The sequence below is a fragment of the Accipiter gentilis genome, chromosome 20 (genome assembly GCF_929443795.1).
Source record: "Accipiter gentilis chromosome 20, bAccGen1.1, whole genome shotgun sequence".
Classification (NCBI taxonomy): domain Eukaryota; kingdom Metazoa; phylum Chordata; class Aves; order Accipitriformes; family Accipitridae; genus Astur; species Astur gentilis.
Genome location: NC_064899.1, coordinates 12,385,554 through 12,402,219, shown reverse-complemented (window position 1 = coordinate 12,402,219; position 16,666 = coordinate 12,385,554). Strand labels below are relative to the sequence as shown.

Below are 16,666 nucleotides of genomic sequence, written 5' to 3'. Positions count from 1 at the left end.
ACCTATTTTGAATAAAACGAGAATGCTTGAAATCGGAACATTTCAAACTTACGGTGGCGTTCAGGTGCCTCCAGTTTCTGCTCACCACTGTGGCATGCAAGCCTAAACTGGACTGGCCTTCGGGATGCTCCTTCTAGAGAAGAGATATGGAAAAGCATGTGCAGCCCTAGAGGTGCGACAGAATCAAAATACTCCCCTGGATAATATCAGGATCCCTTCCCAGGTGAAGCCTGCCATTGAAAACAAACCGTGAGCGCGGCTCACCATTTAGCAGGTCTGCGGTCAGTACAGATCTCTTCTCACCTCCTTCCTAAAGAGAGAAAAGTGGAAAGGACATACTAAATAACAGTTTAAAAGAACTTCAGCATTCAATGCCATACTGCAAGTTTTCTAACTGTCTGAAAACGAAACCACTTCAGCATCGGTGTAAGAATGCCTCTATTGCAGGAGCTTGGATAAACGGTGACTAACTCCCAGGCAAATCCCTGAATTTGACTCCCTTTCTAAAACTTTCAACCTGAAAAGCAAAGGTAAGGAATGGTTTGGTGGATACACCAGTTGCCTGGGCATCTGAACAGCACCTGTAGGCTCACGTTCACGTCCCCTGCTACTCCTTCACTTTATCCATGCCGCCGAACTCCCCTGCCCCTTACTGCACGAGGGCCCCAGCCCCTCGGGATGCCCCATTTCCCCGGGCGGGAGGACTAGGAGGCTGCGTGTTGAACCTGGGTCTTCGAAACAAAGTGAAGGAAACCTGGGTAGAGAAGCAAAACTGAAAGGCACGTGTGGTTGCCCCCCGGATGCCTTTTCACTCCACACAGAAAGGCTGTGAAGGTGCTTCCATTCCCTTACCTCTCACAACCTGTGGGGGGAAAGGGGATGAGACGAAGGGTTGGATCAAGATCAACGGTTTTCTTCCACTAGATGTTGTAAAGGTTGGTTGGGGTTTCAGACTCCGAACTAAATACAGGCTTCGTAAATACGAGCACCTGTCTCAGCAGGTGAGCGAGAAACCCATCGCATGTGCGAAGTTAGCATGAGCTCCAAGAAAGAGCCCTGTCAATCAGGGGGATGCCTTGGGGGGCAGGTGGGTCGCAGTGCAGCTTATGGAGTATCAGCAACCCGTGCACAGAGTCCGTCATGGGGCCAGGGAGAAAGGCTGCCTTCAACGGGTTGTCACCCGCCACAGGGAGAAGGTCCTACTACATCATCCAGTATGTGGAGCTTTCTACGCTGAGCTAAAGAGAAAAAAAGGTAGAAAAATATCTGCACACTTTCAGCACAGGGGGCTCTAATTTCAGCTGAGGTCTCTAGCTATTAGAATTAATCCATTAAAAAAATTATTATTTGCCTAAAAACCCATAAAAATCATACACAACATCATGCCATCAACTTGAAACTGTTTTCTTCTTGTGAAACGCAAGTTTCCGTAATAGACTATCGCTCGACCTTCTTGAGATTTTCAAGCACACAAGTATTTTTTATGACAGAGCAACTATAACAAAGCTTCTTAGTCACATTGGTGTGGTTTATGCAACACACCTTTTACAATCCCACAAAAATGTACCACTGCTGGATGCCTGTCAAAAACCTGAAGTTTGCAGCACTCGCAAGAAAAAAGCTCACAACCAGGCACCACAAATGTGTCAAATACTTGGAGTACATGCAAGCACACATTGAACTGATAGTTATCACCAGCCACTGCGGCAATAACAATGCCTACATACTTCTGTAAAGAAATACAATGTCGTGGTGAATTTTTAACTTTGAGTATTTGTTCATGCTTTTAAGAGACGCCAACCTGATGACCTCCAAGACTTAAGTCATATATTCATCCTTAGGACAAGAGCAATACTGGCACGAACTGGGGAGCTTGCTCTGTCCTGCCTGGAGATCGAGTCTTTAAGGCTGGCAAACACCCACCAACCCCTCAGCAAGAGGACTGAGACCGAAATCCTTTGAAACACTGTGCAACACCCCATTACCGGGTCCACAGAGTCACCCTGTTATTTCATCTAAGAGCACACTTAATCTTGAACTTCTTTGAAAACTCACCTGAATATTGAGACGACTCATTCTTGGATCAATAGAGTGCATTATTCATCCCTCAGCAAAGGATCAAATCTAAATGACACCTTATTGCCTATTAAATGCTACAGCTGCTTCTTCCCCCTTCCCGATCCTCTTGCAGCGTATTTTTAAAGGGAAGGTGTAACTAGTCCGGCAGAATCACACACAGAATCCTACAAGGCACACGCTACAGCTGCTGTTACTTTAGGACTCCTCCTTCACATTGCCTCCACCTCAGCTGCAACTGAAGCTGAAGAAGTTTCTCAGGTTTTGGGGAAAGGGAAAAATCTCCATTAAAGTGCAGGGCAAAGAGCAGCAGCACAAGACCACAATCAAAATAATTTTGGGACACGGTGAGGAGCACATGCAATACCAGTGCTGGGAAAGGAACAGCCAGGCCACTGTCGTGGCATCGGCCCTTAACGCCAATTTGTGAGTCACCTTTTCAAGTCACTGACTTCTACGGTAGAACTGCTCACGAGGTTTCTAGGAACTAGAAATCTTCAGTCTAAGGAAGTCTTTCACTCCATTGGAAGTACGATAGAAGTTCAAACTCGGCACGTTAAGACAGATGCCTCCGAAGACACAGGCTGTTTACCACTGACTTGCCTGTCTGTTACGAACTATACAAAAGCAGAATCATCTCTTCTTACAGCTTATCTGGAAGCATGAAACCTGACTGGCATTAAAACTGAAGGCAGAACACTTTAGAAACAGTTTCTCTGGAAAATGATTATTCATTCATGGTTAGTCATCGAGATTAGTTAACACATGATATATTAGCATACAGCAGTAAAATCCAGGACTTAATTAGCCTACTTAACAACAACACTCCTCCACGCCTTTGTTGACCAATTTTATAATTTAAAACAAATTAGCTACATATCCGGATGTGTTTGCTAGAAATGTTAGCCAAATGCACTCAGTAAACCAGCAAACCAGTTTCCTTGAAGTCTTGCTGCCTGGCCCCATACTGCAGTCCTGTAATTCATCAGCATCTACATCTCATGCAAGAAATTCTGTGATTCTCTCTCAGATCAATTCCATGCCAATCAGCTTGTTACATGAGCATATTAATGCTTTTTCTACCCCACAAAGATTTACTAGTACTTCATGGTTTACTTAAACATCAACATCAGTTAAGTTTCACATGGGAAATGACTTAAAACATTTTGAATGCATGATACCCACCTTTAGAAACTGCACTAAAATGTAGAGCCACTTAGTCCTGGAACAGAAAAATGCCATTAACGCTGTCACAACACAGAAAACAGAAATATTCCACGCTTCTGCTTTTTCCATACCATTTTGAATCATCTTATCATCCATATGTAGCAATGAATTCCTACAATATATTACAAAAACTCCTCCTTGCTCTTCACAACAGATCATCTTCATGGATAATTTTTATCTCTCAACTTTAACAGTTTAATTTGCAAACATCAGCTTCCTCATTTTCTCTAGCCACTAATCCATTCAAAAAATGCTTTTAGTTCTCCTAACGAGAGTATGTACATACAAAAGAATACTTTTATGTACAGCAACAGCAGCTTTTTTTCTCTTCTTGGTGTGAAAGGGGAGTGGAAGAGACAGAAGAAGAATCTGCAGCTTTTCTTAAAGAGCTCCCTTTATTCACCTTGATTAGAAGATAGGAAAAGAGTAATTTTTCTCATTTACAGTTTTAGAAAACAATCTCTTTCAGAACAAAACATATGCATAATATCAGTCAGCCTTATATTTAATCTACAGAAAACATGTTTAGATCATGAACACTTAATTCAGGCAGCCATGTACTTTCAGCCCACTAATCATCTTTGCTTAAGAGCATGAGTCAATCTTTTAAAGAAAGATACTAAGATTCTGAAGTTACACTAGGGGCAGCATGAGATCTTCAACATATCCCCTATTTAAAGTCAACAAGTTATAGAAATACAGGCAGAACTAATAAAACCAACTTTTTTTTTTTTTAACAGAATACTTGTTTTGGAAAATCATAAGCAATTGAGGATAACCCTTTGGGGATTAATTGCTTTCCATGCTGGATATCCAACTGTCCTCTTTTAATCAAGTATTTTCTCCCAAAAGGTTTACTTAACTTGTTTTGTATAACAAGAGTGAAAAAAGTTAATTTAAAATGTTCTGGTAATTTTTTACTTTAAAGATTTCTCACTTTTCTTTCCCACTCCTGAATGCTAGAGGAAGAAAAAGAAAAAACAAACACCACACAGAACAACTTCTTCCCATCTTCTTGAAAACCTGTCAACATTTGGTAAACTAACAAACACTTAAAAAACCTCCTGCAACCAACATGTACCAACAGGGACCTGAAATTCAGGAGACAAAACTCCTGAAGACAACCTGCATAAGGCTTGTTGCCTACACAGATTGATTTTTCTTTTCACCTCAGTAGTAACCAGGACAGGGGAGCTGGTATTCCTGGGATTCTCACTCAAACTCCTCCATGGATCAACTGGTATGAAGTAAAATGCTGACTAGGAAAAGCTAAACTTCGCAAGGGGCTGGAGAGACTGGACCCAGCTGGTCAAGATGCTACATTTATACTAACAAACAAGAGTCTCATCCCACAATCATCCATAGTTAAATCGCTGTCAGTTTTTTGACTTGTGCCAGTTAGCAGGCTTCCAAACGCTGGTTGAAGTTCGGTTTGGGCTAGGAGCCATTCTCACAGGCAGCCTGCAGGCAGCTGCCCTGCTTTGGAAAGTAGGAGCTTAACCATAAAGAAGTCATTTTGGTCTCATGACTACAGAGCTATCTCTGGCACTGCAACTACTGGAACAGACAGGAGAAAAAAAAGAAAAAAAAAAAGCGTGGCACAGGAGAGGAGGAGACCCTGCATGAAAATGTCAATAAAGCCACATGACTAGAATCCAAAGTGAAACAGGCACGCTGAGATGGTTCATTTACAAGTTCAGTCTACCATCTGCTACATACAAACAAGTTAAGGCTAAAGAATTTCTGCGCATTAGATCTCACTCCTGTAGCAGTTGTTGTAATGCAATAATCTTTTTCGGAGAAGACTATAAGTAACAAGACAAGGCAGGTATACAAAACTTTTTATTGACAACAGAACAATAGAGAGGAACGTCACCACTTCCCATTCCTCAGGAATGTCTCCATTTCACAGTCAGTCTGCTAAAAGTATACTTTCACGGTAACAAGCAAGAAGAAGGCATGGAGCTGTCTGTAATCTGAAGAACAATGGTTAATCAGTGCAACGTAAAGGGACTGACAGTGTGCAAGTGTGCAGCAGGCCCTGTCACAACACAAACATGGCAGGTGACTGTATATGCAGAGCCAACGGGCACAGACACGAAGCAGTCAGAAATCTCAAATTATATCTCCATTAATTCCATCTAAGGGCAATACCTGAAGTGCTACTCCATCCGTATTCCATTTCAAAATGGAAACGTGAATACTTTCTTCTCTCACTCCTTTTACTTCCCCTGTCCTCAAAGATGTTAATACATCCAACTGAATGGTACTGTGTCAGAGAACGCCTGAGCTTTTATATTTTGCTACCTCATACCAGTTCATGCATGCACTCGAGTTTACTTTCAGAAGCTTACATAGATATAAAGAAGGGGGAAAAAAGTGCTGCATAAGAATAAAAGGATTTAGTTGTTAATGCTTCCTCGCTGACAAAAAATATTTGGTAGTTGAAGACACTCCTTGTAATGTCATTTTTATAAAGTATGTATGCGGTCTACTTAACATTTTCAAGACACTGCATGTCAACCATCTTAACAATTTCAAATACTCTGAAATTAAATTTGAACTGAGATTCAATCTAAACAACAAAATATCTGAATTTTAGCTTTCACAGTATACACAACTGCACACTGACTGCAAGATGAAAGCACTCTTTCTCCTTCATAAGTTTCCTCTGCCTGCAGAACTGTACTGGTACTCCTGTGTAGTAGCTTATACATTTGTTAACATTTATTACTTTATTGTGTTTTTCCTTTACTTAGTGGATGTGCCTCTGGATGTGTAGACTGGTTGTTAAAGTGCTTTAAAATAAAACAGAAACTCCAGCAAAAGAAAACATCCCTCAAAAAACCACAACAGATGTGAGAATTTTATCTGAAGGACTTTGTACAGCATTTACAATGTCAGCATAAAGCATCTGAAACATGAGCATTCCCTGCAGACTGATGCAGTGCAAGCAGTCTCATACATTAGATACTGCAACTCCTCCGGATTCAAGATGCACAATACTTACAAAAACAACCCTAGAAGCACAGACAAATGCTGGTGGCTCTTCCTCTTCTTTTTAGAAACATAATAAAAAAATCTGCATTACTCTTTCATAATTTAAATACATAAGTAATCTCCACTTTTATTACTTCATGACAATGACTTCAAATTTACATTATTTTAAGTACCGTCATAATAGCTCCATGTATAATACAGATATTTGCTGATATCTTGTCAGAAAATAAAAAAAAAAAAACAAACAAAACCTTCCACTATATAAAAAAAATTATGCTGGAAAGACAAGAACACAGAACAGGGACTTGGTACAGACTATGATTTCAGTTTTATATCAACCACAGTTAACCCAAAATTAACAGATACACAGCAATATTCAAAAGCAGTGCAAATATCTTTGGAGGTTAGAATAAAATTATACTACGAGAACGTAAGACAGAAGAAATTAAAAGGCAAGTACTTCAAGTACAGGAACCAGTCTCTGTGAGGTCCATCTTAGTGTTAGCTGGGAGTTCCTTTTCCCATCTTACTTCTTTCTCTGAAACACATTAGCCAGCATTGCACCTGATGTAGTCAGCTGGCCCATTTTGTTCAAAAACTTGGTCTTTGTATCTTCACTCACAAGGCTCGCTGCAATCGACATTGAGCTAGGAAAGTAAAAAATTTAGTGACGTAAGACTAAAAAGAAAAAAAGAACACCGTGCTGTTATTTAATGAGCAACTGAATTGCCTTTGAATTTTAGAGGTTTCAAGATCACAAAAGACCAGTCTGTCAAGAAGAACTGAAAAACCATCACAATCAAGCCCAAATACACACTGTTAAATGAATTATCACGCCCTCCCAGTCCTAGTGAAAAGTTGTAAACTATTTTTGTGCACGCTACTTTTTACTACCTTTAGAATTCACCACATTAGCATTTGCTAGCTATTTGGCAATTGGTCTAGTGACAAATACCTCTGTGAAAGATCGGTTTTACCTTCTCACTGGAAATGTCCATCTTATTTAATAGAAGAATAGTACTGGTTCAGACCAAGGATCTACCTAGCCCAAGTATCCTGCCTCTCACAGTGACCACTAGCAGACATGTAGGAAAGAGTAAAAGCAAGTACAGAACAGTGACCTCTCTCCTTAATTTCCAACTCTCTTATTTTCAAACTATTTCCACCTGAGCAGAGTTTAAAATTGGTGTGGACTGTCAATCTAGTCACTCGCAACGAATCTTCACATCACTTGTTCAGCTTGCTTTCGATCTCCTTGTAAACTTCTTGTAAACCCCACCCTGGGGCAGAGTCCTACTAGGTCTACCCCTCGCTGGGTAAAGAGCTGCTTCTTCTGGTTGTTGTGAATGTGACTCCTGCTACCTTTGCTTGAGTGTTCCTACTTCATACGTACTAGAGAAGACAATGGAGAGTTCACAAATTTCCCACAAACTGGATTAGAAGGAGCGACCCAATCAATGGTGGACCTGTGAGATGCTACAACTTTGAACATGTTAAGAAATTATCCCAATGTTGCAAAATTAACTGGTTGTGGTTTTTTTTAATTTACAAAATATCAGTGAGTTCAACTTCAGATATATGTAACTGTTCAGCATAGTAGCAGTAATCTGTCCCAAGACAAGAGTGCAACAAGGCAAACGATAGCAGGAATATTAATAAATACTCCATACTTCCTGTATTTGTAGCTAAAATGGCAAACATTTTTCAATAGCAGACAGGGCCAATTTTACAAAACGTTACCAGTTAAATTCTCCCTTGTGAGCTCAGCATGGATTCTTGTGTTTAAAAATTAGACCCAAGATCACAAGATCTGTCTTACTGGCACAGGCCAGCTTCCAAGAATTGACTTCTCAGTCTGCAAGGTAGGTCATAAACAGTTCTGTTAGATACTTTTGCATCAAGGCAGGTCAAGTTGAAGTTAACTTCAAATTGCTTCAACAGAATTCGAATGATTTCTTCAAAGGTAGCAGGGATGCATTCAGTATTTTTTCCCATTTCATACCACAAAAAAAGGTGCTTAACGGTAACACATTCTGGTTCTTTTTAAACAAACTACTTGGGAAAAAAAAAAAAGAAAAAAGGGAAGCTTCTCACTAAAGTTGTACTGTGGATTTACAGATAACTTAATTGTATCATAACTGTATCTCCTCAAATATATCCCCCATCCCTTTTTACTTTTTAAGCTGAAGTGACTCCCTTCTGCACTTCCACAGTGCCTAACGGACCTAGATTCTTGAAGGGGCCTTAGGTATGCCTCACATAGCATACCTAAGAGTATCACAAAGCATACTCCTAGGTATTTTTTTCAGTGCATCTATTAATGGAAGAGGTTATCCAAATCAATCATCTCAAGGTAAATATTATTAGTTGGTATTTTCTGAAAGCTCTGTAAAGTTCCTCATTACCTAATATTTAGCGTTTAAGCATCATTTTATTGAAAGTATGATATCTGAATTTTTAGTGAAGTTTAAAATTTTGAAAATTTTTCTCAGGTTGTATCTCTTTTTAGACAACACCTGATAAAAATTGACATTTTATTTTAAAAATAATCTTTTTATTCTATTTAGCAGCCAGTGATGAACATATATAGTGTTTTGGAATGATTTATAAACTTTTTATGTGAAATACTTCTTTCGGGCACAATCACACAGCCAGACATCTTTGGCTTGATTAAACATCTACAGTCAACTAGGAATCCCATATTTCCAGCTAATAAAACTTAGCAGGTAAAACTACTACTGTAAGATGGATTTCTTGTGCAATTTCCCTTGATTTCATGATAAAGCAAAGGCATATAAATTATGTAAATAACAGTTTATACTTGCTATCAGCTGGGTAATCACAAGAAGCTATTCCAGCCTATGATGTATTCTAGAGTTGTGTGTAACAAGGGAAAATGATTTGGCAAATATAGTATGTTCCAAGCATTAGCAACATTAAGAAAAAAAATCTGCTTACTTCAGAAAAGAAAGCCTAGCAACTGGTGACAAACCTGTAGTTGTTTTAAGCAAACTGTGTTGTCATTCTAATGATCCTGAATAAGCTTGAGGAAAACCAGGAAATGTTCAGTGGACTTTCAAAACAGTTTTGGGGGATATCAGCCATCTGATGTTAAAAATTAAAAATGAAGAACTGGAGTGTCTAGAAGTTCATGTTTTCTAATATTATGTTACTGTAAACAGAAGGATAATCCACAGCACTCAACATACTTAAGAGTTTAAATATGCCTCAAAAGTACTTCTATTACTATACGAATTGAACATTTAAACATAATAATAAAAGCAATATGAAATCAAATAATATGAGTCTCATGTCTTTTTTAAAAAGTAATCAGAGAACCCAACAAGGCAATAATATATCTTGTTTGAAACAAGTAATCCTATAGAAAAGTCCTTGCACGCAGTCATTATTTAAAAACCCAAACAGAAAGCAGCCCACAAACAAAAATAATGTGTAAACATCAAATTTTTGACCAGCATCTAGATGAATTACACGCTACAGGTTTTATGAGAAAGCTTTAGGCCAAAACAAACCTTCATGCTGGACATTTTATAAAAATCGGTTTGTAATGTAAGCTGTTACCCATGATTGAAATACCTTGTTAATTGCTGAAGAAAATGTTTAACAAAAGTGGCTATCCAATATTTAGAAAGACAAAGTTTAATCTTTTTTAAAAAAACTATTTCTGTGACCCCCTGTTATTTGACCAACCTTTTCTAACAGCGAGGGGCAAAGATAAGATAACCAACAGCATCTTACAGTTGCTTTTGCATCCAGTTTTATTTTTGTGCGTGCGTTCTGATGTTAACAAAAATCAGTAATTTATCTCCTAGCTGCATTTAAATCCTTTGTCAAATATATATTTAACGCTGAAATTAGGAACTGAAATTCACAACAGCTTAGCAAGAAAAAGGAGATATTCGTGTATATGAAAAGGTCATTTCTTCAGCGGTAAAATATTTCGTGTTAGTTTTGTACGGTAGAAGATTGCAACCATAGCCTGATTTTGAATAAGAAAGGGGAAGGCTAATTAAAGAATGAAGTGACGCATTGTGAAGGCTTATCCTTTTCAAATCTAAGCTTTCAGCAGCTGTGTTCTAGAAGAAAATACACTGGATGTTGCATCATGTTTGCATTTATCTGTTTCTCAAATGGCTTAATAGGACTGTGATTTCAAAATATTTCTGTAACAGGGATTTTAATTCAGACCTCTTAGATTTAGGTTAACATGTCTGCACTGATATAAGCTAAAGCAAGGTTAAGTCTAAACCCTACGTGAAATAAAAGTTGATCACTCAAACTCTAGCCACGCAGAGACTGGCTTTGATGAACTAAATAGGTTAAAACATTTGAGAGAGGTAAAAGCACACATTTTAAAAAAAAATAATAAATCCTGTCCAACTGAAGAGAACCACTTGAGAATTAGGAGGATCTCAGCCAAGGAATTTTGTTTCATAACCTTAGGTTTCACAGTTCAGTTAATAGAGGTAAGATAATAAAATGGTGTTCTTTAAAGAGACCAGTTTGATAGCGCATACACTTGCTGCATTCTGGGAGAGAAAAAAATTTCTTTCACAGTATGTTTGCCTGAGAAAGAATCAATTTCATCTTTTCTAATGATCTCTCCTAAAAGGCTGTCAAGAAGTTGCTCAAGAAGCAATAAATTAATTTACTTCCAAAAAAACATTTATCAGGCATAAAAGTCTTATCTATTTAGATACATACACTGCTTTTATTTTTTCTTTACACAGCCAAAGTCTGAGGTGGTGGCTTTTTTTATTGCACAAAGAATTAAAAAGAAAAAAGAATATTGGTTAGTCTGTAGATAAAAAAAAGAGTCCACAAAACTCAGTCAGGGGAAATATTTGCAAAGTAACACATGCCCATGTACGCAACTGATTCAAATGAATCAACTTTTTAGTCAAAATATTAAGTCACTGCTTATGTGGAGAGATGTCCTTACACAGGTTGGTTGGTGAGAGTCTGCAGCAATTGCTTAGCATCAGATCTGCAAAGAGTCTGGCTGTTAATTCTTCCTTATCACAATTACCTATTGGGTATCTACTATGCAAGGTACATAGTACAGGGAAGACCTTGATAAAACTAATGCTTACTTGCAAAAAGTAGGCTATGGCTAATGGGGCAACTAGCAAGTTTCTATCTTGCCAAGAATCATTACTGGTAGGTTGTTTTCTGAGGAAATAGCTGGCTTAAGTGCCAAGTTCACCATTCTTTAAAAATAAAAAGCAAATGCACAGCTGCTGAAGAATCTGAAGGATACAGGAAGGGGATGGGCATTCAGTGTTTGACTACCAGGGGATGGGGATGGGACACAGGTATGCATGCCAGAAAGCTCCATTTAAGAGAAGGCAGAAAGGATAAGGACAAAAGTACAAAGTTTGAGGAAGTAACATAGTGAAGCCCTGGGAAAAAAACAACAGCATTAATGAATGCGTTTTTTGGTTCTTGACTGACTGGCTATTTATGTTGCAAGCAAAGAATATGCCTGTGGAATGATTAAGTCAAATAAACCTGTTCTTATTCTATGAATAACTAACATGTCAAAGAAATACCTGTTTCATGATGAAAATAGCCACTCAACTGGAATGCACTTAGTCACTACAATCCCTACTTCATCATATTGCCACAGACAGAACCAACTACCTTATTAGAACAGATACACTACGGATTGTGATTTGTTGCAGAACTTGGATTTTTTTAGTCTTAAAATAATTTCCTTTCAGAAGTCTAAAGTTCTTTTCTAGTACACCTTCAAGAGTTGACCTGATGCTCATGTCTCAGATGGATTCAGTTCTTACTACACTCCATTCATTATCAACTACATCAGTAAACAGGCTAATTACCACTAGTAAAGTCTGAGAGATTTTATTCAGTGCATGAGAGACTGATTCTTTTTCTACACCATGTCTCTTCTGTTCAATTCTTGTACACCTTTCCTATTTCAGTCATTCTTAAATTACCGGTTGCTTCCAGGATTTTGCCTGAGCTCTTTCAAGAAGTAAATTCTATAAATTTCTTACAGGTATGGAAGCATGACATAAACAAGTTTCAGTAACTCTCTTGATTCCCATGGTATCAGGACTGAGGACAGATTCTCTTTTTTCAGATACCTACTGTTTCTTCTCAAACTCTTCCTGGCAACACTGCTAAGGATTTATTATGTTATATAGTAATCCATAAGAAATTACCTGCTGGTATGCTGTTCCAGGTAACAAGCAGGCAAAAGAACACGTACACCTCATCATAATGATGCTTAGCTTTCCAAATTTGTGGGTCTTTTCGCTTCTTTTGTCATCAGGAGAAGGCCACATATGATACCACTTCTACCAGGAGGCAAACTGATACATACACACCACATGTCTGATGCCTCACTGGAGAGCTGGGTTTACTGTGCATTTGCAGAATGGGTGTTTTACTACAGTGCAACATAGGTGGCATTTTCCCAAAGCCAACATATTTACTAAATAGTGTTTTCACATGGGTAGGTCAGTTTATACACCAGAGAAACCGTTCTCGTGTACACTAGTCACATGCAAGCAAGGACAGCAGCCTGGAGCAGGACATTACCCTGACCAGAACAATTCCTTCAGCCTGCAGGCCGCCCCTGTGAAAGAGAGTTGCAAGGTGCATGCCGCATGCGTTGCTCTAAGCACTTAAGCCAAGCACTCCCTGCTTTCTCAGATGCAGGGCAGAAATTCAATTACTTCTTTAAATGGATAAAAAAAATAAGAACAAAGTAACATGGGAAAACAAGAACAAACATACGATAAAAACGTGTTGTCCCGTGTTTGACACTGTAGACAGAAACCACCACAAACTGAATTAAAGATGAAGTTCCTAAAATCTGCTTTCAAATACAGAATATGTCAGGGCAGGATTTCTGGTCACAAGCCTTGGACACCATTATGGAATATACTCTGCAGAACACTACTCTGGAGGCAGAGAAGAAAAGAGAAGTGGAAGTCTTACCCCTGCGGTTCTTGGACAGTCTTGTTTTCCACTTTCTGTTCACACTCTTTTATCATGGAGCTTAAAATAACCTAAGACACATAAGGAAGAGACATACATGACATTTTTTCTTTTACATTAACACTTCGTACGAAATCTACTCCACAACTAATTCTGGCATTAGCAGAACTGTTTAAAAAGTTTCTCTGCTGTTTTTCAAGTGCACTTAAATTCCAGCTATCTCACAATGCCTTGTGGCTAGCAACAACAAAACCATTCACAATACTTTTAAGGAAGAAAATGTTTTTTAAATAGTTACAGGAATTCAAGACTCCCTCCTGCTTCCCTTGGCATTTCAAAATAGAGCTAAAGCAAACTCACATCTGACACACCTCCTTATCTTCCTTTTTTCAAACAATACTTTTATTTATTAGCAATTAACTTTACCATACATTCATCTTCCCTCTATTTTCCTTTAGAGAGTTTTCAAGTACGTTTTAAAATTTGTATCTTCACCAACATTATGCATGAAAGAAAAAGCAAGGAAAGAAAAGAAAAAAGTGTGTTGGCATCCTGAGACAGCATCTTAATGGAAAGGAAGTGCTAAAGCAAACTTGGTATCATTTCACTGGTGTCGCCCAGGGCTTCTATGAATCAAGGGTTTTTTTCTTTACTTAAGCAATTGCAACGTTAAAGGTTTCTACAGAATATTTAAGACTAAAACCACTCCCCTCCCCTTACATTTCTCCAGCATACCAAAAATAAAGGAACAATTCCCAATAGCAGGCTTTGAAAGAAATCATACAATTCATTGCACAGGTATATAACTCCCCGCCCTGCTCCACAACAGTACTGTTTTAAAACGTTAAGACAAAAGCATTTGAAACACTTAGGCAAAACAGTTGCAACGCAGAGTGTGAAACTATAAATATCTATATATGTACCCACCGCATAAATAGAAACTTTCTTTGCTCACAGCTCAGGAGAAAGCTAAGCATTTTCTTTGAGACACTCAACTTAAAATCTAAAAGCTACAAGCAAGTAAGTACCAAAACCTGAATATATAAAATAAAGGAAAAATTCTAATTTCAATCCCTAAAATACAGATCAGTCACTAATGGTTACTACCAAATGTAACTATTTTAAAATGTATTTATATACATAAAAAAGCTGGTTTCTGTCAAATCCCTGTTAAACAGCTGCAGCACAATATATCCTTTGAAACCATTTATTACACTGATAAGATGTGGCCCGGTCTGCAGATCTGAGCCACTGTTCACTCTGTTTCTCCAAAAGTATTACTTCAACATTTGAAACAGTTTGGATAGCAGATGTTACATACCCTTGAATGTCTCAGAAAGCAGCATTCAAACCTATGTATGAGTCTAACAGGACTACAACTCTTACTGCTAAATTTGCTGTCCTTCACTTGCATAAAAAATTACGCAAGTACTTAAACTCAAGAGTACAGAGGTACAACAGAAATACATTCCAAATTCCAGTGAAAAAGCAAGCTTTTCTTTCTGTTTCAAAAGAAAACTGAAATTTCTAAGCACAGCGGCCATAATTTTTGTTACTTAGCATTTCTACCTGTGCATTGGAGCATTTTTACTGTTTTGTACATCTGTCCGAATCTAGGTGTTCCAAATATCAACAATATGAAGTCTTGATCAAGGAGGAAAATAATTCAGCAAGGACCTAGAATCATTTGAATACCAGGATGGAGCCCCCATCCACTGCACAGCTCCTTCCAGGAAGGCTACATAATTCTCGGATGAAGTGGAGCAATTGTTCCCTCTTCCCCAAATTAATTTGTCTTGAACTTCAGGGTGAAAACAGAGGAAAGGTATAAATATGGTCTCATATGGCAATTTTACATTATGGTATTGCACATACTGCTCCCACCTATTCCCTTGGGTTCTCTTTGTTTGGTCATAGGACTGACTATGAAATCACTTAGCTCTCCTTTAAGAGAGACATTTTAGACACGTAACTCTGTATTTAGAGACATAAAAGAGACAGAACCTGTGCTTAAGTATTATAAACAATACTGCAGATGGACTAAATATTTTTATCAAGTACTGATTATACCTCACTATCATGCAACTCAAAATCCAATTATTTTGAAAAGAAATAAAAGGTAAGTGGTGAAGGGGGAAGAAGGGACTTGACATGGAATTAGAGATGCTGGCAAAGTATGTGAAATGCCTGCACTTTTTATGAGAGGGTCTGGCTTACATGCCCAACTTGCACTTCTGTTCATGTGAATGAATGGAAAGCAAACATGAGGGATAAGTGGTAAACGCTGCCTGACAGGATCACATGCCAATTCCACAAATGTTACATTTCCAAGATGAACATAAACTGTGTACTGATGTTAGAGCCACAAGAGCTAAGGTTCTGTGAATATGTGTTTTTGTAACTGATATGCCATTTGAATTGTGAATAACACCACAGTGATCAAAATGAGAAAAGGGTTAATTCTGTTTATGCAAATGTATCACTATTTGAACCAGTGAATCCCATTTACTTCAGAAAACGTAATTTTACGACAGAAGGCTTAAAAGACACTAGAACTAACCAAGCCTCAGAGATCTCTATCACCGTGCCTACAAACATCCTGTTGTAGCAAGATGCTTATTAAGCCCCAAATTTCCAATTCTACAGTAAAAGCTGTAGTGAGTTTTCTAACCCACTGGAGCACAAGTAAATATTTTTAAATTTATGTTTCTCTCTGGCAAAAAAAATAAAGCACTTGGCATCATGCCTGAAGCCAATTAATCACAGTGATACAGAATGTGGTAAAGCAGGATTGAGAGCTGTCTTCTCTTATTTATTTTTAAACCTCTTTAAGCCCTCAGTTCCTTCTCCAGTCACAAGACTCAAACTCAATCAAATAAGCTCTTTTGTTCTAATTCAGGGCATCTTTGACTATGCCCTTAAACCTTTGAAGTTACACTAACTACTATACAAAAATGAAGTATTAGTATTTTTATCAGTTATCCCATTAGTGAATATGACAGAACAAAGAAAATTAAACTAAATGCAACTTTTGCTTACTGCAGCCTTCAGATATATTCTTAGACTTCCCAAAAACACAATACATCTCCCAGCTCTCTCCGAGTACAGAGTATCATTGCCAGATCTCCTCCAGTGCTGCCTGTGATAAGGAAGTACAATTCTGTTGCCTTTGACTGATGCTCAGGTCACTACTGTCCCTTCTGACTCACCCTTCTGAAGTCAGATTATTTCCTTTTAGGTCTGAAAGTTCCTCAAATGAATTTACCTCCAGTTCCACATACTGTATATTATATAAAAAAATAATATACAGAAAATAAAAGAATGAGACTATAGGCTATCAGACTGAAAATATAACTGGAAGAAAGGACTTTGT

General features: G+C 38.1%; 1 protein-coding gene across 7 annotated transcripts in view; it reads right to left on the bottom strand.

Moving 5' to 3' along the window:
• Positions 1-4,873: 4,873 nt before the first annotated feature.
• The window catches only part of RELCH (RAB11 binding and LisH domain, coiled-coil and HEAT repeat containing), an 82,865-nt gene continuing 71,072 nt past the window's right edge, over positions 4,874-16,666 (bottom strand). For 3 of the 7 annotated variants that reach the window (XM_049823781.1, XM_049823778.1, XM_049823782.1), the window contains 2 exons: positions 13,294-13,364; positions 4,874-6,950 (listed from right to left, as the gene is read on the bottom strand). In XM_049823781.1, coding sequence (XP_049679738.1) covers positions 6,830-6,950; positions 13,294-13,364 — 192 coding nt within the window. In that variant the 3' untranslated portion in view covers positions 4,874-6,829. The remainder of the gene's footprint in view (positions 6,951-13,293; positions 13,365-16,666) is intronic. The other 4 variants (XM_049823779.1, XM_049823785.1, XM_049823783.1 and 1 more) reach the window with 2 other exon arrangements.